The sequence below is a fragment of the Mytilus galloprovincialis genome, chromosome 4 (assembly GCF_965363235.1).
Source record: "Mytilus galloprovincialis chromosome 4, xbMytGall1.hap1.1, whole genome shotgun sequence".
Classification (NCBI taxonomy): Eukaryota; Metazoa; Mollusca; class Bivalvia; order Mytilida; family Mytilidae; genus Mytilus; species Mytilus galloprovincialis.
Window position 1 is genome coordinate 80,165,932 of NC_134841.1, and position 25,573 is coordinate 80,191,504.

Sequence of the window (25,573 nt, forward strand, 5' to 3'; positions counted from 1 at the left end):
ATTTCAGCCCTGTCAGATTTGCTCTAAATGCTTTGGTTTTTGAGTTATAAGCCAAAAACTGCATTTTACCCCTATGTTCTTTTTTTAGCCATGGCGGCCATCTTGGTTGGTTGCCCGGGTCACTGGACACATTTTTTAAACTATGATGATTGTGGCCAAGTTTGGTTTAATTTGGCCCAGTAGTTTCAGAGAAGAAGATTTTTGTAAAATCTAACGACGGACGACGATGACAACGCCTGATGCAAAGTGATGAAAAAGCTCACCTGGCCCAAAAATTGGAGGTTATGTTACTTAATCATGTTTAAAAGAAGACAAAATTGAAGGCTAGTATTTGTTTTATTTCCGTAATGCAATATGGCATCTTGCTGCATATTTCCATAAAACATATATATACATGTATATGTGAATTCAAATTTTCTATATACAAATAATTTTTGTATAAATAAATAAATAAAAATGTCAACAATAAAATATAATATCACTAAAATGAATTCAATGACTGAATGCATAAATTTGATTTAAAATACAAAAGAAACAAAAGTACATTTTTGAAAAAAGACTAACCAACTATAAAAACATCATTACTTTCACATAGAATCAGAGCAAATATTGGTGAAACATGATTCAAAGTTTTATCTATGTTCAAAGATTATTCATCTAAAATAACCACAAGATAGGCCAAACTAAATTATCAGAGGGGAAAGGAGGGATAAAATAAAAATAGAAAGGGGCACTAAAAAGAAAAAGTTCTATCCTTTGAAGGAACTGAATTAGATTGAAATTAATTTCTTCTAGTTGTCTGCCCATAGACCATTATTTGTATTCCCACTCTTCATGGGTTATAACCATTCAAAATGACAGGGCCGACACGACTAGACGTGTTTCTCAAGTTAAATTTTTCTATCTTGCTTATGTGAATTTATTTGATGTTATATGACATGTTCTGATTTCAGTAGTAATTATAAATTACTTGACTATATTATGTATCATAATGTGCAATTAAAATCAGCACATGGCACTGTCATGTGGGTATTCAATTTAAACTTTGGTTGTTATTAGTGTTATGAGTATAGAGTTGGGTAGTCTATGGGCATTAGTAATTGTAGAAGAATATATGATTAGCAGTGAGTACAAGACTTCTCATATTTAGTTCTATAAAGATGGCCTACTTCTTACATCTTATCAATGAATTGTATATGAGACAAAAAGTAGGAAGGAAATATTTAAAATTTTATCGATCATTACTGTTGATTGCATTTGTTGAATCTGAAACTATGCAAACACACATTAGTGCATAATGGCAATTAAAAAAACTGAATATGATTTCAAACTCTTATTGGTCTTTTTAAAGAGTCTTGCTTGATCAGGCAAATATGAGTGTTTCCAAATCCTTATAAACTTGAAGGTTTAATTTCTCTGGTGAAGATTACTAGGGTACTAGAAAGTTTAAACAGACTCTGTCATGTTAAATATAAATGCTAAATGAACACGGACTAGAAGTGTAATAGGACGGATAAACATTAAGCAAGGAAAATTTTAAATTGAGATACAAAATGTATATGAGTAATTTCCATGCAAAATTAGCAATGAAATAGTATGATAAATGAAATGAAAAATTCTCTCTGGCTTCTTGGCAAAATGATTTGTATACAATGAACAAAAGCTGAAAGGGTTATGATTTCTAAGTTTTACTGCTTTTCATATATGTGTTACCAGAATGAATCAAATTTAATATTCTTTTGATTTTTTTCCCCACTTTCCAAATGTATTTATCTTAATTCTATACACAAAATATTAAGATGGGATTGGGATGAATTTTAAGGTACAGAAGAGATTTGGTCCAGTTAAAAAAGATAAAAAATAAATATGCCAGAAGCTTTAAAACTGAATTATAGACCACCCTTAACATAGAATTATTCATATTTTGAATTAGATCTGGTAGTCTTTTCTAAATATTGATATAATTTGTCCCAAATGTAGTAGTACACTGTAAAAATCTTTGTTTATGCTTTCTTTTTTAATTCAAATTTATTGTTTAAAAGAAATGCCCTATGAAATAATTATGTTTTATGGCCTTATTTGTAGACAATGACTTTAGATATCACAATGTGAGTTAGTTCCAGACTTCATTCTTGAACGAACAATAGGATAATAGAATGTTTACGTCACTTAACATAAACATGATGAAGGAGCTACACATTTAAAGTTTGTATTTTCCTAACTATTTGCATATAAGTGCATCATGATTTGTACCTTTAACACTTCATATATACATGTACCATATTGTATTTAAACATTATATTTCACTATATCAGCACCACAAACTTAGACAGCTGTAAATTGTTTATTTTTAGCTGTCAAAATTTTTTTCACTTTACAAATATTAACTTTTAATTTTACTCTACAATGACTGATTCTTTTTTATTTCTTTAATTTAAAAGGATTATATGTATAACTGAAAAGTTTTAATTTTTTAAGACATTTCTTTTATATAGTATTTGTTTATCAACAACATTGTACATTGTGGTCTATTCAATAAATTAGAAACAAAAAATCTACAAGATACTATATTCAATTAGTTAATTCCACTGTAAATTTAACTAATGGAAAAGGTAACTTTATTTCTATCCAGTAAAATGTATAATAACATTAGTTAACCATCTTTATCATAGTTTAAATTAGAATTTCTCCAAATTACCTCCCCTTAGACTGGATCTTTTTTTTTTTTTTTAGACTGGATATTTTTGCTTACTTAAATAAAAATCAACTTGTATGTTCATACATTTCTGTCCTCATTTTTGAAGACTTCCAGGAACTCCAAACAAAATTTTGATATTTTAGTAAGTTTCAATATAAATTTCTGTATTCTTAACAACCTTTGGTGAAGTATATGGCTGCAAATAAGCACAGGTTCAATTTACAGTCTGCCATTTCTATTTCCATAAGTTATACATCAAAAAAACGTTTCTACAATAATGAAAAATAAAAAGACCACTATATCATTTTCAATCATAACAAATTGACACCAGTTTATGCTATGTGTTGCATTGCTTCTTTTAAAAAGTGAATTGACTGATAACTATTCAGTGGCATAAACAATTATTCTATCACAGACAAGCTTCCATCATACAATTTTCTCATTCTATTTCACAAGTTGTTTGTTTTCTTTTGAACCATTGAATCTCTGATCTGTCTGTCTAACTCAGCGATAATTCTGTCCTGTGTGCTATAAACACCTGTCCGTAACAAAGTATCACGCTCTTCAATAAGTCGCGTTATATGTTCGTCTATACTGCAGTCTAAATCTGGTTTCAGTGGTCTCATACCATCCACTTCCCGGGGACTGTTTTCAAATGAATTCTTTAACTTTTCTTCTTCAAGTAGCTTTAACCTAAAGAATAAGGATTATACATCAAATTGTCAATTACTGCTATCTAAATTATGAAGAAGTCAAACTTTTAGTTTAATTTCATTACTTCAATTTCAAAATTTAAGAAAAATGTTGGTTTAAAATCTGTGGCTCCAAAATTACTTTGTGTTTTAAAGTGCCCTACCTGGGTACCATGCATATCAAAATGAAGCATGCCATAGATATTAGTAAATTACACAATTATTTGGCAAAAAATACCCGCATTTGTATGTTTTCTTCAACTTTACCTGATATTTAAAGAACAACATGTGGCAGAAAATAAGCATTATAAATGTGTTATTATGTTTATCATTAGATTGATTGATTGTTGGTTGCTTTACGTCGCATTAGCACAAAATGGCTATATCACGGGGAGGTGTTTATCATTAAAATTGTAAATGTCTAGTATTCATCTTTCTATTTATTTCTATACAGCAGAAAAATATAAAACCTTAATTTCTCTTTCACTATTAAATATGGAAAACTTTGGTCTGACATAATCTTCATTGAGAGAGATTCAAACAATATTAATACCATTGGGACGGAACAGGTGTTACAAAAAACAAAATTAAAGAGTAATTTCACAGTTGAATAGTTTTAATTGTATGCAGTATTTCCGGAAATAACTATAATATTACTCACATTTTGTTCAACAATCTCAATAACAAAATATGAACAAAATTTGCTGAATGTACAGTATCTTTCATCTTAACAATCTACAATCTACATACAGGCTAAATTACCTATTTAATTCATTCTTAATTTCCTCCAGTTCCTTTTTATCAGATTTGACCACTTCCTTTTCCTCGGCTGCTAGATATCGTAACCTCATATGTTCTAACTCCTGTTGTTGTCTCTTTAATTCGGCTTTAGCTGCAGTTTGTTCCTTCTGTTTGAGTCTGGCTAGTTCCTTTAATGCCCTCCCCCATTGTTGTTTGTAGTGTACTTTAGACTTGTTTACAGTATCAAGTTTCCTTTCTAGTTCAACCTGATCAAAAATTATCAAGTTAGGATTTGTGCCACTAAGGTCTTCCTGTACATAAATCTGTACGATTTTGTTATAACTGTTATTGAATTTTCTATAATAACTGGCTTCAATTTTAATTTACTTTTGACTTTAAAAATTTTATCCTCACAATTTTTTACCCATTTTACACAACAAACATCACCAAAAAATAAGATAACATCAGAACAACTTTGAATAATTTTTTGTGTTTTTTTCAATGTAAAAAGGTCTTATTATCTTTTAATGAGATTACTTCATGCTATTTATGATAAAATTTACCTTTTCTAAAGTGAGAAGATTGATTTCTGCCTGAAGTCTGACTTCTGGTTTGGTATTCTGTTGTTCTTTGTAGACAGCAAAATCTTTCTCCAATTTATGGTACTTCATTTCTGCTTCATTCAACTAAAACAATAAAACAAACCTTGATCAGATCCTGTATGCAGAAAGTATTATATCAATCAATTGAAATAATCTAAGATTTCTTAATTTTTTTGCACCTTCTTATACTGATTTACTTTTAAAACATTGACGCTTGGATGGCGAGTTGTCTAAATGACACTCATTAGGCAAAGGGAGATAATTCCATATTATATCTGCAATATTGTGCTATTCCATGGCTGTCAAGTTTGGTTTTTTTTGGTGGTGAAAGCCAGGGTGCCAGGCAAGAACCATCAACCTATGATAAGAACACTGAAAACCTAGTCAAATCAGATTGGAGTCAAATGCATGCACCTGCTACATGCTGGATTCACCTCAGATTTCAACCTCGTTTTTTTCACAGAATAGTGATATATATTTTTTGGACAACTAGTCTAGGACCACTCTGATACCAAGGGTTCAATAAATTTTAAAGTAAACAAATGACCAATGTAAATAAAAAGTTTAATTGATTTTCCCTCCATATTTCCACAACCATGACTACAGTAAAGAATAACTTATTAAAGGAGGCGCTCAGGTTAAAAAATTTCAGCAAAAAAAACATTTGTTTTTTCATTACAAATTTTATTTATTACACTATTAGTTATTACTTTATGATCTGGTACAAAAGAATTGATTAGGTTGGGCCTAGATGACTTTTAAAATGATTGAAAAAGCTCCAAATTATCTCCCTTTGGTGCAAAAATGCCAATTTTTGGCATTAAAATCGAAATATCTTTTTTAACTCATCGGTGACCTATATTTTTTTATTATTGTTTTCAAATAAGCTGTACATAAATTAAATTACTGTAAAATTTAAGCAATTTCTGTAATTTAGTTCTTTTTTTAATTCGATATTACCTGTATTTCTCCTATTAGTTCAATAGAAAAAAAGGACATTAACAAAAATGTATGCTTCTTTTAGAGGCAGATTGTGAGCTTAAATGAATGGTGACCCCATTTTTTAATTTCATTTATTTATTAAGTATATGATAAAGTTCATTTATAGAAAAATATAGCAAAATCCTATATCAAAAAAAAATATTGATTTATACCCGCAAGCCCCCTTAACTATACTTAATATTACTTTTTTCATAAACCTCATAGATAACCAAAGTTGTGCAAAACTATATCATACAATGATTAACTAGTCACCTATTAAATAACTCCTGATTGACTTACCTCTCTTTTATATCTCTCTACTAAATTTTCTATCTCTTTTGTTTTTGATCTGAAAAAAAAAATAATTATTGAATTATAAATAAAGATAATAAATACTTGTTCTCCCTAATGTATTGCAATGCAAGTAAGTTTTATATGCATGTTAAAGCTTCAACAAATTCATTAAAACTCTAGCCATTAAAGATATCTGAGCTTTTCTAAAAATATCACTGCCTTCTCTGTTGCAAAAGTGTAGAAATTAGAGATATCTGAGCTATTCTAAAATATCACTGCATTCTCTGTTGGAAACAAAACAGCATAGCTCTTAAATAGTAAATGTAGCATCTACCAAACAGAGACTAACAACAAACAAATAATAATTTTTCTATTTACATTTCAACAACAATTGGCATCATGTTATTGAAGCATTAAAATGTAGTCTTTTTTATCATTTTGTTATGTAATAGAAAGTAGGAAACAAATAAAATTATTTCATTTTTCTGAAAATATTAGATATCCAAAAATACTTTTGAAGAGGCTATTTTACTCACAATTTACCCTTTTCAAAATAAAGCAAAGAATGTGTCCAAATGTAAGGAAATTTTACTTTTATTGAATAAAAAAAAAGTCAATTGTTTATGTATAGTTGTATATTAAAGGTTTCTCATGTGATTGCTTTTTTCACCTGTTAATAAATCTAGTAATTTCTACTGACTGTCAACTTACTTTTCAAGTTCTATCTTATGATCAACATCATCTTTCATACGTCTTGAAGCCTCCTTCATTTCCTGAAGTTTGGCATCATGTTCTCTCTGTAAGTCCTTCTTTAATCTCATAACTTCCTGTTCATTAGCAGCCAGCTGTTTTTCTCGTTTTTCTAAATCTTTCAATGTTTTCCTTAGCTGTTCCTCTAGGTTTGCATACTCTGCTAACTATAAACATAAGAGAGAGAATGCTAAATAATTTAGGATTCAAAATCAGAAAAGAAAGCTGATTCAGCGTAGGCACCAATAAATCATACCATTAGGGCTGTTCTCTTCCTTGTTTTTCTATCAAGTTACCAAATTATAACATGTAAAATATTGTGTCACTATTAAATCATCCAACTGAAAAAATATATATATGCTGTATAATAAAGCATCCTCCCCCCCCCCCCCCCCCCCCATTTTTAACTTGCTTTTGTTTTGTTATCGATTTCCTGTCACAAAACTGCCACTCTAGTGTAGTGTTATAATCCTGAGGGCCCTCCTTATTACTATTTATCACAAGCTCAGAACTAATATTACAAAGAGATTAAAATTCCATTACAACTGTCTTCATTATTTGATAACTTTTAAGCTAAGACATTTGTCAATTCTGATTTAAATTAAATCAAAACTAGATTAAATTTACTTATAATTTTTTTTTACTACAAACACACATGCTTTGTTTACTATTTTATATGCATGCTTGAAATTCTCTTCCGCAGATTCGAAACTAAATCATAAATTCAAATTGATTTCATGTTAAATAAAGCAAGTGCAACTATAATCATTGATATTCAAACACTATCAAACTTGAAAGGTAAAAAAAATAAAAAAGCCAATGATTTCCTGTGAATTTGATAAACAAAAGTAATCCCGGAAATGAGTCGGGAATTGCTCGTTTTATGATTGTCGCAAAACATCCAGTTAAAATTGTAACGAAAGAAACGTTAGCGATGACTGAGAAAATTATCATTTTGAGTCATTAAAATCACTTTATTATTAAACTGTTACCTTCCCTTAATTGCTCTTGAACAATTTTAGAAAAATAGTAGGAAAATTCAAAAAGTAAATGTGATGCAACAGTTAAACAAGATCGTTGATGAAATGAATGCAGTATAATCTGTCCGTTGATTGTGGACTATACCTGGCAGAATCATGAGTATGAACATACTCTTGCTGTTATGTGATTTTGACAATCTTTTATTGAAAAAGGGCAACAACTTTTAAGTTATCTCAAAATGATCGAAATTAGGTGACAAAATTTCCGGATCCTTGGTCTCGAAATTATGAAAGACACATAATTATAGATGTTAAAATTTCATCAAAATAAATCAATATGTCTTCTTTTTCTATGAAACGAAAGCTTGCATGTTTAATTTGCATAGTTTGTAATGGCGAAATTAACACCTTTCTTCAGGGATATTCCATTTTACCTGATGAGGGAGGGTAAAAAAGGACGTACAAGTTCCCTCAACAAACCATACTTTCTTCAAGTTTGGCATTATTTACACATCAAATGGCTATAGAACCATAAATTATCAACAACTCATGTATTTTAAAATAAATGAGGAATGTGTCCAAGAGACACAGATGATCCCCCCACTTGCACATCATATACAGTTATAAAGGGACATAACTTAAAAATGGTAAAAAAGAAACTACATCCAAATTTGAACTTGATCTGAGTTTTGTGGTAATAACAATTGTCTATAATTCTCATAACTTTTGGTTGAGGCAACTTAAGTAAGAGAATGTAAAGGGGCATAACTCTAGAACAGTTAAAGCAACACCACCAAAGTTCATAGTTTATCTGGGGTTTCTTTTGTGGTAATAAGCAGACAAACGTAACTCAATGCCCCTCCGTTACGACGGGGTCATAAAGATCCTTCCTACCCTCACATGGCTTAAAAATTCAACCACCTACTCTACTTTTTCTCAGACAAATATGATATCAGAATTTTTCAAATAATTTTTTTAACTACTTCCCAATGGGATCTGTATTTTTCTAATTATGTACTAAGAAACTGGTGTCTATTATTAAAAATATTATTGAATTAAATTACTTTTTTCTTCATGAGTAATTCTCTTTCTCTGTCTCTTTTCTTCCATTCTTCTGCTAGTGCTTTCATGTAAGATGCTTCCTTTTGCTTTAACTGAAAAATATATAAACTCATATCAATTTCAATATAGAATAATGATTCACCTCTTCCATAATAAATATTGGTATTGCTTTTCCATGATCTATACAAGAACGACTTGTAAGAAAGCAGGGAATGAAAGTACACCACATTTTGCCACATGTTGTTTTGATGTTGATAGCTGCTTGCCGGAGTCAAAATAAATAAGGGAAAATGTTTAGGGCTGTTCCAGAATTAAATATATGGGAGGGTCAGATAGCAGTGCTATTAAATTTGCATTCCTGGTGGGTACAGTATATTTTGAAAATTATCCATGGTGGGTTATAAATTAACTTCAAAAAGTTTAATGAAGACTACAATTTTACATTACAGATGTTGTCTTACCTGATTTTCGAAAGTCTTTTCTTGAGTTTCTTTCCACAGCTCCAGTTCAATAGCAGCTTGGTATTCAGGTGTTTCCCTTGGTTCTACTGGTGATGGTGCTCTGGGTGGTTGTGTCTGTTGTACTTGTTGGTGACTAGGTGCCTAGAAAATATTGTGTAAGCAAAAATGACCTTCAATTTTATTTTTATCATCTTTCTTATACCAAGCATACAATGAAATTCTATAATCTATAAAATTGTATCATCTGGACTTTCTCAGCATAATTCAACCTCATAAAATGAAAACAGTTTTCTCAAAACAGATACTGTAAATTCAGAAATTATTGCTTGAATTTTTATTGCAATTTTGTAATTTTAGACTAAAATGTGATTTTATTTTTGAGATATTGAGAAAAATACTGTTTAATTCATATAAAAAATTTCAAAATGAGAGTTTAAGTTATTGCGATTATAACCCTGTCACATTTTTCGCAATAATTTCAGAATTTACCGAATGGCATGTAAATATGAAGGGGAAAAAAATTAAGATTTGACAAACAACAGAAATTTTAATTTAACAAATACCTTTTTTGTTGTGGTTTCTGGATAAACCATAATCAAGTATGCTTAGAAGTAAAACTAAATTATAGTGTTCTACTTTGCTCTTGTAAAATGGTGTACAGATTATATATGTATTTTACTGTAGTACTCACATTTGTAGTTTCTTGTTGTACCACAATTTGATGTGCTGAGATTGGTCCCCAGTCCTCTAAACTAAGCACCATACAAATGTCTCCTACCTTCTTTTCACTGAAATATAAACAAATTATTATTCTAGAGAAGTGATTTGGATTTAAAAATGTTAAAGTATAGAGTTAAGTTTTCTAAGTAAATGAATTTCAATAAAAGAACAGTGTTCCAATTCCAATGCAAATATTTTATGTGTCCAACAGTCATATCTAAAAAGAAAATTCTTTTAATGTTTTCCTATTTATGTATGTTGATAATGCTATTTTCTGTATAATATCTATTTCCAATAGATGAAACTCTTGTTAAAATATTTCATTGGTGCTGATTATCAAACTCTTCAAAGACCATGCTGATTATCAAACTCTTCAAAGACCATGCTGTTAAAACCTTTGATTTAAATTTCTCAAAAATATAACAAACAAGAATGTGTCCATAGTATATGGATGCCCCACTCGCATTTTACATGTTCAGTGGACCGTGAAATTAGGGTCAATACTTTAATTTGGCATTAAAATTAGAAAGATCATATCATAGGGAACATGTGTACTAAGTTTCAAGTTGATTGGACTTCAACTTCATCAAAAACTATCTTGACCACAAACTTTAACCTGAGCTTTGCACTATCTTTTTCTTTGTTCAGTGGACCGTGCAATTGGGGTCAACATTTTAATTTGGAAGATCATATCATGGGGAACATGTGTACTTTTCAAGTTGATTGGACTTCAACTACATCAAAAACTACCTTGACCAAAAACTTTAACCTGAAGCATGACGAACGGATGCACGGACGAACGGAGGCACAGACCAGAAAACATAATGCCCCTCTACTATCGAAGGTGGGGCATAAAAATGTAGGTGTGAGAGTGTTTAAAATGTAGTTGCAATATTCGATATAACTTTCATTTCAAGGCAAATAAGTTAGAACTATGAAAATACTTGATTGGCACTAAATAATAATACAAAATATACTATTGATATAACCTTCCATATGAATTTTTAATGTAATTTCCTATCCAATTATATTTCCAAGTGATATAACTTTTGTAAAAAAAATGATCAGCTCTGTTATTCAAACTTAATCTTTGATATGCATTTCATAATAATCCTTGAAGAGATGTAGGCTTGTGAGGGATTGCAATATTATTTTCTACCCAATTTATATTTTCAAGGGATATAACTCCTAATATAAAAAAAACAACATTTGATCAGCTGGTTTTTAAAAACTGGATACTTGATATACATTTCATAACAATCCTTCATAAATGTAAGCTTGAGAGCACTTGCAATGCAATTTTCCATATAACTAAAGGACATAATTCCTAAATATAAATAGCTGATCAGCACTGATTTTCAAACTTGTCGAGAGACATGGTTAATATACACCTTTGATAGCAATTACATCAGAATGTGGTAAGAATTGTACTATTAGAGCACTTGTAAGATAGAACAAACATTTAGACATAACCTTAAGTGTTGGTGAAAGACTAATAACATACACTTCATAACATCCTTCATAAACATGCCTCGCAAAAAGTCTAAAATTTCAGTCTCTGAAGAATTACTATAAAGGGGCTGAGATTGAGAATGAAATGAAATAATACTAATGCACACCAAATATTAATGGTCTCATATGAGCACTTCCTTGTAGAAATACTTAATCACAAAACTTCAAATTTAAATAAGTAACTCTCTCCCAATCACTTCCAGGCATGGGGTAATTGTAATCAGTAATCGTAATCAGCTGTAATCGATTACATTTTGCAGTGTAATCCTATGTAATCAGTAATCAAGCCATTTCTGATTACAAGTAATCGTAATGTAATTGATTACATGGCAAAAAACAGGTGTAATCATGATTACTTTTAGATTACTTTAAGATTACATTCATATGATTACTTGCTGATTACAAATCTTGTATATATATGAAAATAGTTTTTGATCGACAAGATGAAAATAAAAAAATGTGTAAAGCTTGAATGAAAAATCATGAACTAGTAATCACAATGATGGGACCTTGTTTAATGTGATCATCTATATAACAAATCTGTATAACCAAGTGTTTTATTTTGTTAACAGTTTACAAAAGGAAATTTACTCTCCAATATTTCTTTGTGAGATTGAGCTCTTATGATACAAGAATATGCCTTGAAAGCATTTGTTTTCCTTGATTGAAAACTTCTGATATTTACTCAAATTTCATATCAGTTTACCCAATATTTTTACATAAATACATTGAAATTCAAATGCAGAAAACATTTAGTTCCTATTTGACTTTGATGGTCGGCATAAATATATAAGCCCACTTAATTCAAAATGGAAGTTAAAACCAGGTTTAATTTATTGACAAAATTGAATAAATTTTATTTTCCATAAATTCGTGTATAATATGTGCTTTCTTATTTTATTCTTTATTAACTTTAAGCCTTAAGGCTCACTAGTATAAACAAGTACATGTACAGTGTATACATATGGCATAATATTGCAAACAATATGCATAGTAAACAATAGGTGACGTCAGAAGTTTCATCAATACAATAAACTGTTTCTTAATATAAAGAGAAATGTATAATCTTCCCTAAGTTACTTATCTGTTTTGTGTTTTCACCTGACAATAATTCTATTAATTTCAATTAGATCAAGTATCAAAAATTGTCAAACAAATAATGACAATCAACCACTTTTAACTTTATTCATATTGTTATTAAGACAATAAAATTTTAATACCCAAGCCCACCTATTGTTTGTTTAAAAAAATGGAAGTAGTGATTAACACCTGTAAAAACATTAATGGATGTGTCAATTATGTCCCAACAGACAATAAAACTATATTTAATTAATTTTTCCTTTTTTCAGTTTTTTTGTTAATTAGGCAGTAATGTTGGTTACAATTTGTAGTTAAAAATAAAGTTATATCTTTTACATAGAGAAAGGACACTTATATTGTCTATAGCTATTTTATCAAATTACACATGTTACACTAGTACTGTAACTGTAACTGTCTTGTCTATAAATTCTTTTAAAAAGATGAAATAATTAAGGCTTTACCAAAATAAGCTTTATTGTGAGGATAAAAAGTTATAAAAAAAACTTTGATATAGCAATATACAATGTAATCATAAGTAATCTAAAGTAATCATGATTACAATAAAGAAAAGTAATCTAATGTAATCAATTACATATGAAATAGGGTGTAATTGTAATGTAATCGATTACATTTTATTGGCAAAGTAATTGTAATTTAATCGATTACATTTTAAAGTAATCGACCCCATCCCAGATCACTTCCTGGTCACACATCTTTAATTTTACCTTTCTGGAGAAACAACGTTAATTCTGTCACTAAAACTCTGCCTCCAACCTGAACCTCCTGCATTACTCTAAAAAACAACAATTTTATTATTACTTACTGGTACAATAACAATATGTGTTATATCTGATAATTCAAGATATTTCAAAATAGTTGTGCAATTTATAAATTTTGAATGTGGTTTACACTTTTCTTGAAGCACAAGGAAGAGATTAGGGTTATATTCATTTTCCTTGTCTCAAACAATTCTAAATTCTATTAAAATGTAAAATATCAGAGATTTTACATTAAAGTGGACGTGTGAGTGTAAGAAAGACATGTTTTAAATGGGTCATAGGTCAGTTATGTTTGTATACTAAATTTATGAATGTATAACCACCTTAAAGTATGTTGATAGTGAAGGTATTTCACAAGTTCACTACTACCTTCCAATAGCCAATCAAGTAGAATAGTCCTGAATATCAAGTTATAAAGTAATACACTGATATAAGTGTATTAACTTTGAATGCATAAAAATTAAATCAGTATATAGTAAATAACCAGTTGCATTTGAGCTACTAACTTCAAAGTTGTGGACAGCCTATTTTCACACAAAAGAAAAATGCAGACTTCTAAACGAGTTATTTGTAAAAAAAAATTATGCAATGCATGTTGTGGCATCAAGTATTCAAATATTATAGTTTTTTAACATGACAAAACAAAATTTCTGATTTTCTTTCTGAATTATGGTTATTACCGAGATTCTGTTCTTATCAGTTGAAATGATCTGTTCTAATGGCAATTTAGTAACACCAACAAGTACATCTCTTGACTGTTGTTTATCTCTGTGGAAAACCTCTACCATCAATGGAACTCTATAATATGTAAACAAATGGAATAAAATATTACTGAGAGGGTAGAATAAATTCTTTTCTATCATGAGATTTATTAGTAACAAAAATACAATTACTGTTTTTTTTTTAAATCCGAAATTAAAAGAATAAATGCAGTCAAGGGGAAATACCTATCATATAGATAGACAAGAGTGCACACGCTGAAATGTCTCGCTTTCTTTACTAATCATTGATATCATGCTGATAGTCCTAAATATAAATATTTATTACAACTGTCACATAAACTTAACATTAACCAAGACAAGAGTGCACACGCTGAAATGTCTCGTCTTCTTTACTAATCATTGATATTATGTTGATAGTCCTTAATATAAAGCTTTATTACAACTGTCACATAAACTTAACCAATAAACTAAACATTGACCAAGAACCATGAAAATGAGGTCAAGGTTAGATGAACCATGCCAGGCAGGCATGTACACCTTACAATTCTTCCATACAACAAATATAGATGACCTATAGCATATAGTTTAAGAAAAACAGACCAACACACAAAAACTTAACACTGAGCAATGAATCTTGAAAATGAGGTCACGGTCAAATAAAGCCTGTGCAACTGACAAAAACATCATTAAATATTTCCATACACCAAATATAGTTGACCTATTGCAATTAGTATTAGAAAAAAAAGACCAAAACTCTAAAACTTAACTTTGACCACTGAACCATGATAATGAGTTCAAGGTCAGATGACAACTGCCATCTAGACATGCATACCTTTCAATCATTCCATACACCAAATATAGTAGACCTATTGCTTATGGGATCTGAGATATGGACTTGACCACCAAAAACTTAACCTTGTTCACTGATCCATGAAATGAGGTCATGTTTAAGTGAAAACTGTCTGACAGACATGAGAACCTTGCAAGGCAACATACGCACATACCAAAAATATTTATCCTATTACTTATAAGAGAGAGAATTTGTCATTACAAAAAATTATAACTTTTTTTTCAAGTAGTCAGTGAACCAGAAGATGAGGTCAAGGACATTGGACATGTGACTTATGGAAACTTCGTAACATGAGGTATCCATATATAAAGTATGAAGCATCCAGGTCTTCCACCTTCTAAAATATAAAGCTTTTAAGAAGTAAGGAAACACTGTCTTTGGATCACTTTCCCTATGTTGAGCTTTCTGCAACTTTTTCAGTGACAAAAGTTGCAGTCTCGACAAAAAAAAAAAATTTTTGGGGTTTTTAAATTTTTATAAAGTGGTCTTTGAAGTATTATGTGCTATTATAAGCATTAATTTTTCTAGCAGTTAGTTTTGTTCAATTTGTCAAATGCTAGCTCCAAAACTTCAGTGATGTATTGTTGGCTTGCAATTCAATAATTCAACCTCATTTGATACCTTTCATCAACTTTAGTAAAGTCTTTACCCTTAGCTTGAGATGGGTTGTACATGTATTCAACATATTCAGTTTTTTAAGTGAGAAGAATGCAATCATTGAAAAGTGAAACAAGGGAGTCACCAGAAAAAACAATTTTATTGACTGATTCAACCCACAAGATTATTCAATCTCTATGGTTAATTAGATGTCATTCTGTCTAAATTACAAACAGAATGATAATACATCATAGCAAGTCCATGTATTGTAATTTTCTTCTTGACAATTTTTATTTTATATACACATAGAAGAATGTGATACACTAAATATAGGAATTTGAGTCAATTTGATGAAAACTTAATTGGCAGCTACTGTAAAACCTCTTTAAAGTAAGTATTACAAGTCAAAAATCTAATGACTAAACAGAACAAGGTGTTTGTATTTAAAAATTTAATTGAGATTGTGCCCACGGAAAAAAGATTATGCTACTGCTTGCATATTTCGTTATAAAGAGACTCGAGAACAGTAAGAAAAACAGAACCCAAATTGGAACTTGGGGTAATAAGCCATGTGTACAAGTTTCATAACATTTGGTTAAGGGTAGAGCATGGAAACTGGGATGTAAGGAAGGACAAAGGTAACAGTTAATGCCCCTCCAGGCAGCAGGGGCATAAAAACTCAAGTCCAGATTACTTGGCATATTTTAGACAGGTATTTTAATCACAGATAAATAGAAGAATTGACCATCAATATGAGCTTACCTGAGGAATGTTTCTTGTAATTGCTGTGTACTGCAGGCAAAGTCAAATGCACAGAATGACTGAGGTAGAAGTACCTCCATACCTCTACGAATCTCTACTGGAGGATGTGTAATAATGGCAGAAGCACTCCCGAAAAATGGGTACATATACCTATAAATGAACATTAAGTTGAAACTTGTAATTAAACAGCAAACCCATATAGAATAAATATTATAATAACAGAAAAGATTAATAAAAAAAACTTTGTATTACATTCTGTAGTATATTGTAGTAACACATTTCCTTTTTCATATAGTATTATACCAAATTTTGTTTTTGTTCTATACACTCTAATTTTGAAGTATACAACATAATAGATAATTGTTTTTGCAGTATAATGTAGTATACATAATTCTGTTTTTGCAATATAATGTAGTATACATAATTCTGTTTGTTTTGTACATTATATTATACATAATTCTGTTTGTTTTGTATATTATAGTATACATAATTCTGTTCTTGATGTATATTCTATTATACATAATTCTGTTTTTGTAGTATATTGTATTATACAAATTGCTTTTTTTTTTTATTATATTGTAATATACATAATTCAGTTTTTGTAGTATACAGTATTATACAAAATGCTTTTTTTTGGTGTAGTATATTGTATAATTCTGTCTTTGTAGTATATTCTATTATACATGAAAAAAAATTGAAGTATATTCTATTATACATAATTCTTTTTTATAGCCACATTTGGTTAGTCAGTATCTCTGAAAAAATATATGAATCAGTCATTGCAGAAATATGACACATGTTGATTGTAAAAATACTAACTTTAAATAAACAAATAATGTATTTGATGAGTCGACATCTTTAATGCTGCGTAAATCAATGGAGAATGTGAAATGATGTGCCTGTGGAGGAATAGCTACGTGTGTAGATGTTGTTTGATTACTGTACTCTTGTTCACCTGGAAATAAATAGTTAAATTGTATAGGTGTTATCATGTTCAACTTGTAATACAAAATTTATGATTTATGCACTCTTATTTGCAGGTAAAACTAAATTTAACTCTTAATCTAATGTAAAGATAAAATGTCCTCCAATATTACATGATCACATTATAATGCTCATACAATATATATATTTTTACTTTTTTATAAATAGTATGTCTATATTTTTACATACCATGGTCTGAAAGTCTTTTGTGATCATGGCCAGCCATTATAGGACTTGGTGGTCCCTTTGGAAACATTGGAGGTTTATCTTTTAATTTCTTTGATATCTCTGTAAAATAATCAATTGTCCAATCAACATATTCCATTTAGACAAATTGCAGTTTACTAAGTACATCCTATTTGCATCCTTAATATCTGCTAGTTTATTTTCTAGTTCTTATTTCAATAGTTTGGCAGTATGACCAACAATGTTCATATACACAATCATTCTTACAAAATACTTCAAGTCTAAAAATAGAGTTTCTGTTATTCCTAAAAATATCTTTTGAAAAGGGAAGATAACTCCTATTCATTTTGAATACTAAACAATGACACCATTGCTATTTTTTGAAAAGATACAAGATTCATACACCATGAACAATTCATGTATCTACACATCATATTGTAACTAAAATATCTGAGTATGTATTTCATTGATAAATTCCTTGAAATATTGATGGATAGGGTACATAGAATGATGTGCTCAACGCATTGGGTTTATTTTTCATCTCAAAAGTAGTGATAATGTCTTGAAAATTGATACTGGTACTTGTCAAACAAGCCTTATAGGGATTTTGATTGCATGAATGCAATTTTCACACCAAAATCCTCGTTTTTCAATTGTCATACTTTTAGAAGGCCTGAAAACTTCATAGTTAAAAGCTGTTACCTGCATAATGCCGACATGTTTGTTAAAATCCTTGTGACTTTTTAGCATCAGGACAGAAAAGTTGTATTGACTTCACAAAATTCAGTAAACTTTTTACATTATCCATCTGATATACTATAATGGATGTTCAAGATTAAAACACATTGGGAGGCACTTTTAAGACCCTGACACCAACACAACCAAACCTTTATTAAAATTCTTACAAAATTCTATAGAGGAAAATGCAATCCCCCATACATAATCAATTTTAGAAGTGCCTCTCATCGCCAAAACCTTAAGTTTTTAACTACCAAATGTCTTTCAAATAACAAAAAGTCCTCCAACACTTACGTTCTTTCATTTTATCCTCCTCCAAGCTACTGACATTTTCCTGAGTATTGTTGCCAACTTCAAAATCGTCAGGATAATGAACTTCTTTTTCTGCAGTCTCCTCTTGTTTTCCTTTACTTTTTCCTTTGCCTTTTCCTTTTTTAGGAGACTTATGTCCATCTTTCTTTGGGGTTTTTGGTGGCGATCTCACTGGAGAATGTGTTGGAGATCTCACAGGTGACTTTGGAATTTCATGGATGTTTTCCCCTGAAGGACCTTTACCAGGAGACATGACTCCCTGAAAAAGGACAAGTTTATATCTTTGCGGTAATTAATACAGTAGTATGGACAGATGGTAAATATCTAAATTGAGACATACTGTTTTTTTACGTTGCTTAGACCAAGTTATATAATTGTCTTTTATTTTAAGAACTGATCTATGACATAAAACTTCAACATAGTGCTTTTTGTGAAAATCAGCTATCATATTTGATCATCCAGAACAAAAACGTTGATTTTAATGTTTATTCAGCCTAATACTTGACCTGGAAGACTGAGGGATGCTGATGAAATCCAACTTTAGTCTCAATGTAGAATGGAGCCCAGCTGTGAACACATCAATCACAACAGTTCTTAGGTTAGAGTGAAACTGGGTTGGGTACAGCAGTTTTAAAAGGTCATTTGCACAAATAATCCAGAATTTCTTTTTTTTTTTTTAACATCAACTGTTACTGTTACTGGAAGAAGTCCTCTCCTAGTATTTCTCAATAAAAAAAAAACAGTAGTTAAATGCCTGCAAGTTAACACTATTTTTGGTTTATAAACTTTGAATATAAAATAATTTACCATATCTTCTTTCCTGAGCACTATTGACACACCAACAACAGGAGCTAAATCTGGGGGTGCAGATAACATCTGTTGCTTTGCCTTGTTAGGTGGATTCAACTGAAATGAATAAACAGAGCTTTGGAAGCATGTTCAGAAAAAAATATTTTGATAATAAAGTTCTGCAGCTCTTTTAAATAAAAACATTCTCACAATAAAACCTTATCATACGTTACTTGTTCATGAATTAAAAATACATATACAGCAAAATCGACTAGAAAATTATTAAAATGGAAAAAAATCTTTGAAAAGAAAGACGTAATTCACAAATCCAATATTTATGAATGAAGAACTCCATCAAACAACAAATATTTACATTTGTATATCTATGTTTTTACGCAGTTTTCATTTCCAAGTGACTATGTATTACCTGAAATGGTCCCTCTATGGTCACAGGTTTCATATGGATTTCTGTACTGTTTTTCTTTATTAATGTATTCAGAGGTATTTCACAGTTTCCTAAAGACTGATCTCCACAACATAAATGGACCTTTAAAATAAATTTAATAAATGTATTGAATATTTCCAACAAGCAATGTACTTTTTTCAATATTAACTTTTATAACCTGATAAATGCCACAACAGATAAGCTTTACATGGTTTTGTATATTTTTTTTTTAATTTTGTCATATTAAATCTCATTGCATTTTATCATAGGTGAAATGTTTACAAAAAGTTGTATTGACATACATGTATATGTTCAACAAAATAACATATCGGCCTTTTTCAAGTGATTGGCCAAATACCTGTATGTTCATGCTGTTTGCATACAGTAGAATGTTTCCACATGCTTGTGTTTGTCCTTTGTTTACACCATTATTAGTTTTTTTCTTTGTAAGAGAGCTGTCCTATGTTTTTTTTTATTGTTATATTTGTACAGTTGATTACATCCAGGTCCTTTGGTCTAGGCTGGACAGTTGTCTCATGGACCATCATACCACATCTCCTTATTTTATAACAAAATATTTCACTGAAACAGCTTTTGTATACTGTGCATGTGAAGCCAAAATAATCAATTATTTTACCTGTACTCCTGGTTGGCTTGATAGAAATATTCTCAGAGCATCTACACTAGACTTGATCTTAACTGAAGCTCGCTCTGCAGGGAAGTTTGGATTAATGAGGTCTTGGAATGTCTCATTCGTCACATCATTTCCCAGCAATGAAAAGTAGAAGAAATATCCAGTGGCTACAGATGGTAATGGGTGAGTGCTTGGAATTAACTGAAACATTGAAATATTTATTACTTCAGGTAGGCAAAAAAAATTTATGATATGAAAAGCATTAAAAGCAAACTCACTTAAAATCATGAGAATGGTGCTCCAGAAAGTTCTAATTATGGTCTGTATTTTTATATAGACAGAAACAGACCTGACCTGTGCTGATTAGAATTATTCTGATCAAAAGGGTGAATGTAGAATGTTGATAGTGTAGGTAGTACATTTTGTATAATGTGGATTCATTATTTTACGTTGGATACCAATTTTCGTGGGTTTCATGGATATAGATGAACCACGAATTCAAGTGTTCACCGAATTATAAATTTTTCCATTGACATGTATGCGCAGACTTTCAGAAAACCACAAAATGAAATATCCAGGAAAGTGTAATTTCCCTCAATCCACAATAAATGAATCCACAGTAGGACAAAAACAAGGGTTTGTATTTAACATGATTAATGCTTACAACTAGAATGTGTCCCAAGTACACAGATGACCCATCCACACTATCATTTTCTATGTTCAGTTGAGTGTGAAAATGGGATAAATTCTCTAATTTGGCATTAAAATTAGAAAGATCATATCATAGGGAACAGTTTTACTAAGTTTCAAGTTGATTGAACTTCAATTTCATAAAAACCTACCTTGAACAAAAACTTTAACCTGAAATGGGACAGACAGACGAACGGACAGAGGCACAGACCAGAAAACATAATGCCCATAAATGGGGCATAAAAATATTTGTAGTATATGTGTAGAATAACCCCATAGTGATGAATGATTGATTGTAGATTTTTAATTCACCTTCAGACCTCTTATCTATATCATGGCTGTTAGGTTTCCTTTTTATTGTAGGAGTAAGCCAGAGTATCAGAAGACAATCATGATCTCAGTGTTTTCAGTGTAGTGATAACTAGAGATACAAACTTAGACCATTTGGTCACCTGAACTCACTAATAGTTACTGTATCCTGTAGAAAATTTTAAACCTAGTTATAATTCCTGTTTACCTGAGCTAAGTTATTAGCATATCCAATTGTAACAGACATGACAAAGCTATCTTTACATTTGTCTGCAGGACCTATTTGGTAGTAACCCTCATCTTCCACTAAAACTGGCTGTAAAGTACGCAAGTAGCCTTCACCTTCCGCTAAATCTTCTATGACTAAAAAATAACAGCATCAGTAGATATAAAGCAATATAGAATACTCAGAAATAATTTGTTAACAATCTACATTCTTGTGGTTCTTTTTTTTAAATATTTCAAATTAAATGTTTTAACCGTATTTTCAAATTACTTGTTTAATGTTTTAAGTGATTATCCTCAGGTAAAGGAAATAACTGAAACTAAGAACATTCTATAAGTGGCTGTCCCAAGTCATGAATTAAGCTATTAGTTTTCTCGTTTGAATTGTTTTACATTTGTCATTTCAGGCCCTTATATAGCTGACTATGAGGTATGGGATTTGCTCGATGTTAAAGGCGGTATGGAGACCTATAGTTGTTAGTTTCTGTGTCAGTTGTCTTATTGGCAATCATACCACAACTTCTTCCAAATGCAGTTTGTACTTAAAGTAGGAGGTGCTTTCCTGATTTTATCTCTTATATTATAATTACCTCGAGGGGGTGCTTCTCTAGCTTTAAAACTTGGCTGTTCTCCAGTTTTATCATCGTCTAGGTATATAGACAACTTTATCTCAGGTTTATTTTTACTGTACTTTGAATGTAGCAATGGATACCACTTTGCAGTCTGTAAATAAAATAATAATATATATTTGCCACAAGTTATTAACTACATTTCAATTACTTTTGTGTTAAGAGCTTTATCATATTGGATATAGATTTTACACATTCCTTTTAAAACCTTTTTTAGATTACAGTTAGTGTATAGGCACCATACAAACCACACAATAGAAGTCAGCTATTTGTTATATATATTTCTCTTATTCATACAAGATTTTAAATAACCTTTTCCTGACCTGTTGATTATTTTAATAAATCAATGTGTGCCTCATTTGATCTCAGTTCTTTATTGGTCTAAATTCATTTTTGACTACAATTTTTTTTTTTGCTTTCCTCTGAATTTCCTATTGTGACGTCCTAAAAAAAGTCATCTGATGCCTAATGATGCACATAGAAATAACACATCTTTTGCAGACCATTTAAATCGAAGGATTGAATTTTTTCTGCATATTGTTTATAAATCATTAGAGAAACAGATTTCACCACCAAATTTTGTGCAAATATTTATTTTTAAAAACTCACTACTTAAAATGTACTGTACCTGTTTTGTTTGAACTGATCTGATGTCTAGTACAACATAACCAATAACTTCTTTCATGGTACTGACTGAATCAACAGCATAACATTGGATTTTGATTGAAGTCCTCTGTAACCTGTGTTGCTGTAGACCTTTTTTATCCAATTCCCATGCCAGTTCCTGTGTGAAATCTGGGGCCTCCACATGATCAACAGGGTCTGAAGCCAAAAGCTCACCATCAAACCTTGCTTCAGCAATGACCTTGTGCTTCGGTCTCTTTGGAAATCTCCTACCTAAAACACAAGAAATCTTATAAAAGGCCTTGAAAGAAATTAATAAGACATGCAAACATTATATGATTATTTACAAATAAAAGCAGCAACAAAATTAAGTGAAAAGTTTGCATGTATATATACAGATGATTCCTGAACGGCACATTTATTAAGAAATTATTTTTGGGAAACTGGAAACAAATCAAATGCTTTAAAATTGTGTGATTCTGCCTTCTTTGTTGTTCTATATCAGTGGCGGATCCAGTCGTTTTAAAAAGGGGGGTTCCCAACCCAGGACAAAGGGGGGGTTCCAACTATATGTCCTCATTCAAATGCATTGATCGCCCAAAAAAAAAGGGGGGTTCCAACCCCTGGAACCCCCCCCCCCCTGGATCTGCCAATGTATATACTGTTCATGTTCAATATATTATTACGAAGTTAATTATCTTTAATATTGAGAGTCTGTCATGTCTGTTTGGTTTTAGTTTCTGTGTATTGCACAATAGTAAGGAGCACTTTGACAGTTAGGTGTGTGCAATGAGTGTTGTACATGTACTTGAGAAAAAGTAAAAATAATAAATGCAGTTTTTTTCAACAATAACAATATAATTAAATGTTAAACATGTTTAAAATTTGAAAATTTCATAGTATCTTCACACACAAGACAATACAATATCAAACAGGCAGATTGAGAAAAGCTGATAAGTATCTGACTTTAATGCATAGCAGAATTAAGTTAAGAAAATAAATTTAAAATTTACAAATCAATTCTATGTGAGGAACTCAATATCATGCAATTTTATGAAGTCTAGTCAATTGGAATTCTGGTCCAATTATAATTCATGTAATTAGCACTTGGTTATTTCAGCACCTAAGGTAGGTGGGTTTTTTTTTTCGGCAGACATGATTTAATTAATATTATGCTTTCCAAGTCAGTTAGAATAATGAAGACTCTGATTTTTTTCCATATTTTCAAAAATCTATTTGTCACGCACATCAAAAGTTCAAATTGAAACTGATATATAAACAATGCCATAATATTTGTTCCTATTGCAACTTATATTATACATGTACAGGAACTTCTATTTCATGACAATAAAATACTAGTAAAAATGTTGCCTATGTTATTCATTCTATAAAATTAGACAGAAAATGTTGACAAAACAATTTAAATTACAATGATTAGATTTGTTTGTATTCTTATCTGTAGATTAAATAAAAGCTTCTGTTTGGTTTAGACATCTATGAATAATCTATTTAACATTTACAAAATTGTAAAACTTCAAAATCCAACTTAAAATGGTTGTAACAACATGAACAACAAGAGGGTTAGTATAAGTTTTTAAGTTTTTTAAATGATAAACAATCAAAAGATTATTAGAATATTATAAAACTTCAAACAGCAAATTTTAAACCAACTGATTTTTTATTGTGTTTTTTAACTGCTGAACTTCAGGTGCTAAGTTTTTTAACAATAAACAAAATGTATCTATATGGTCCTCCTGTAATACACTTTAACATTATTTGTTCACCAATGTGGGCATCAAAGGGTATAAGTCATATAAGCTTGCTCAAAATACAGAAAAAAATATATCATTTCAACATGGGTGCAAAAATTACTTCATGCATGGAATGCAATTTAAACAGGTGTCGATATGACTAACTTACATTCAAGAACATCATAAATTTTCCTGTCACAACAATAACAACAGAAAATGTTTGACGTCACAATGAAAATTTATTGTTGTTTGGCGTCAATAGATCAGGTGCCAAAGATTCTAAAACAATGATAAGGTCTATACCCCTTATCGCTATTCCCAGCTAGCCCGAGAATCTGTCCCACTTGAACTATTGACGTCATAAAACAATCACTTTTCCATTGTGGCGTCAGATATTTTGTATTATGACGTCAAAATTTTACGGGAAACTGTGTGATGTCCAATAATGGCGGACAAATATAGCGATAAGGTGTATTATCTCCCTTCAATGTGTACAGGAATGATAATTATATCATGTAATTTAAATAAAGAAATTATTATAAAGTACAGTGCAAAAAAGACACAAAAAACGGTATGCCAGAAACTATAAAGGGGTGTTTAACGTGCATTTTTTTCTATGTTGCCGATCGCTTTCGATGCTGAAACGAGAACGGACGTGTTTAGAATTCCTCAACAGACTAAAAATCTATTTCTAGGTTTCTTTTACCCTCCAACACAGAAATAACAACTAAGAATTTTTCCTTTTCAACCATTCTTCTTAAATATTTGGTTATATGTATGCTGATCTGTTATAAGAGGCAATATTTCATTATAAGTTCTGTGACATCTGACTTTGTTTGAAAACAGCCGCCATATTGATGCAAATTTATTGACGGAAATGACGTAATATGGGGTGACCCTAATATCCACTTAAAATTTTTCATTTGAAAACAACTTTATCTACAAAATTCGAACTGTAACTTTGTTGGGAAATT

General features: G+C 30.4%; 1 protein-coding gene and 1 long non-coding RNA gene across 3 annotated transcripts in view; both read right to left on the reverse strand.

Moving 5' to 3' along the window:
• Positions 1-317: 317 nt before the first annotated feature.
• LOC143073077 (centrosomal protein of 120 kDa-like) lies at positions 318-25,477 on the reverse strand. Of its 2 annotated transcripts, XM_076248329.1 has the most exons (21): positions 25,306-25,476; positions 22,853-23,121; positions 22,186-22,318; positions 21,579-21,733; positions 20,375-20,572; positions 19,720-19,839; positions 19,311-19,409; positions 18,486-18,762; positions 17,457-17,555; positions 17,103-17,238; positions 16,284-16,433; positions 14,033-14,150; positions 13,299-13,366; positions 9,953-10,049; positions 9,262-9,402; positions 8,803-8,892; positions 6,720-6,925; positions 6,015-6,063; positions 4,695-4,817; positions 4,153-4,397; positions 318-3,391 (listed from the first exon to the last, which is right to left on the reverse strand). In XM_076248329.1, the coding sequence occupies exons 1-21, from the start codon at positions 25,349-25,351 to the stop codon at positions 3,148-3,150; spliced, it is 3,063 nt and encodes a 1,020-aa protein (XP_076104444.1). In that variant the 5' UTR covers positions 25,352-25,476; the 3' UTR covers positions 318-3,147. The 2 variants fall into 2 exon arrangements, with proteins under 2 accessions (XP_076104444.1, XP_076104445.1); XM_076248330.1 differs by lacking the exon at positions 17,457-17,555 and having other exon boundaries at positions 25,306-25,477.
• Positions 318-25,573, reverse strand: part of LOC143073081 (uncharacterized) — a 250,732-nt gene continuing 225,476 nt past the window's right edge. Inside the window, exon 2 of the long non-coding RNA XR_012977387.1 lies at positions 318-636. This is a non-coding gene — a long non-coding RNA (uncharacterized LOC143073081). The remainder of the gene's footprint in view (positions 637-25,573) is intronic.

Coding starts and splice junctions, on each gene's coding strand:
- LOC143073077 (XM_076248329.1), bottom strand. CDS start 25,351: ATGGTTGAAAAGGAAAAATTCTTAGTTGTTATTTCTGTGTTGGAGG. Junction 6,926..8,802: donor AATTACTCATGAAGAAAAAA/GTAATTTAATTC, acceptor TTATGTTTATAG/TTAGCAGAGTATGCAAACCT. Junction 4,818..6,014: donor TAGAGAGATATAAAAGAGAG/GTAAGTCAATCA, acceptor TTATTGTTTTAG/TTGAATGAAGCAGAAATGAA.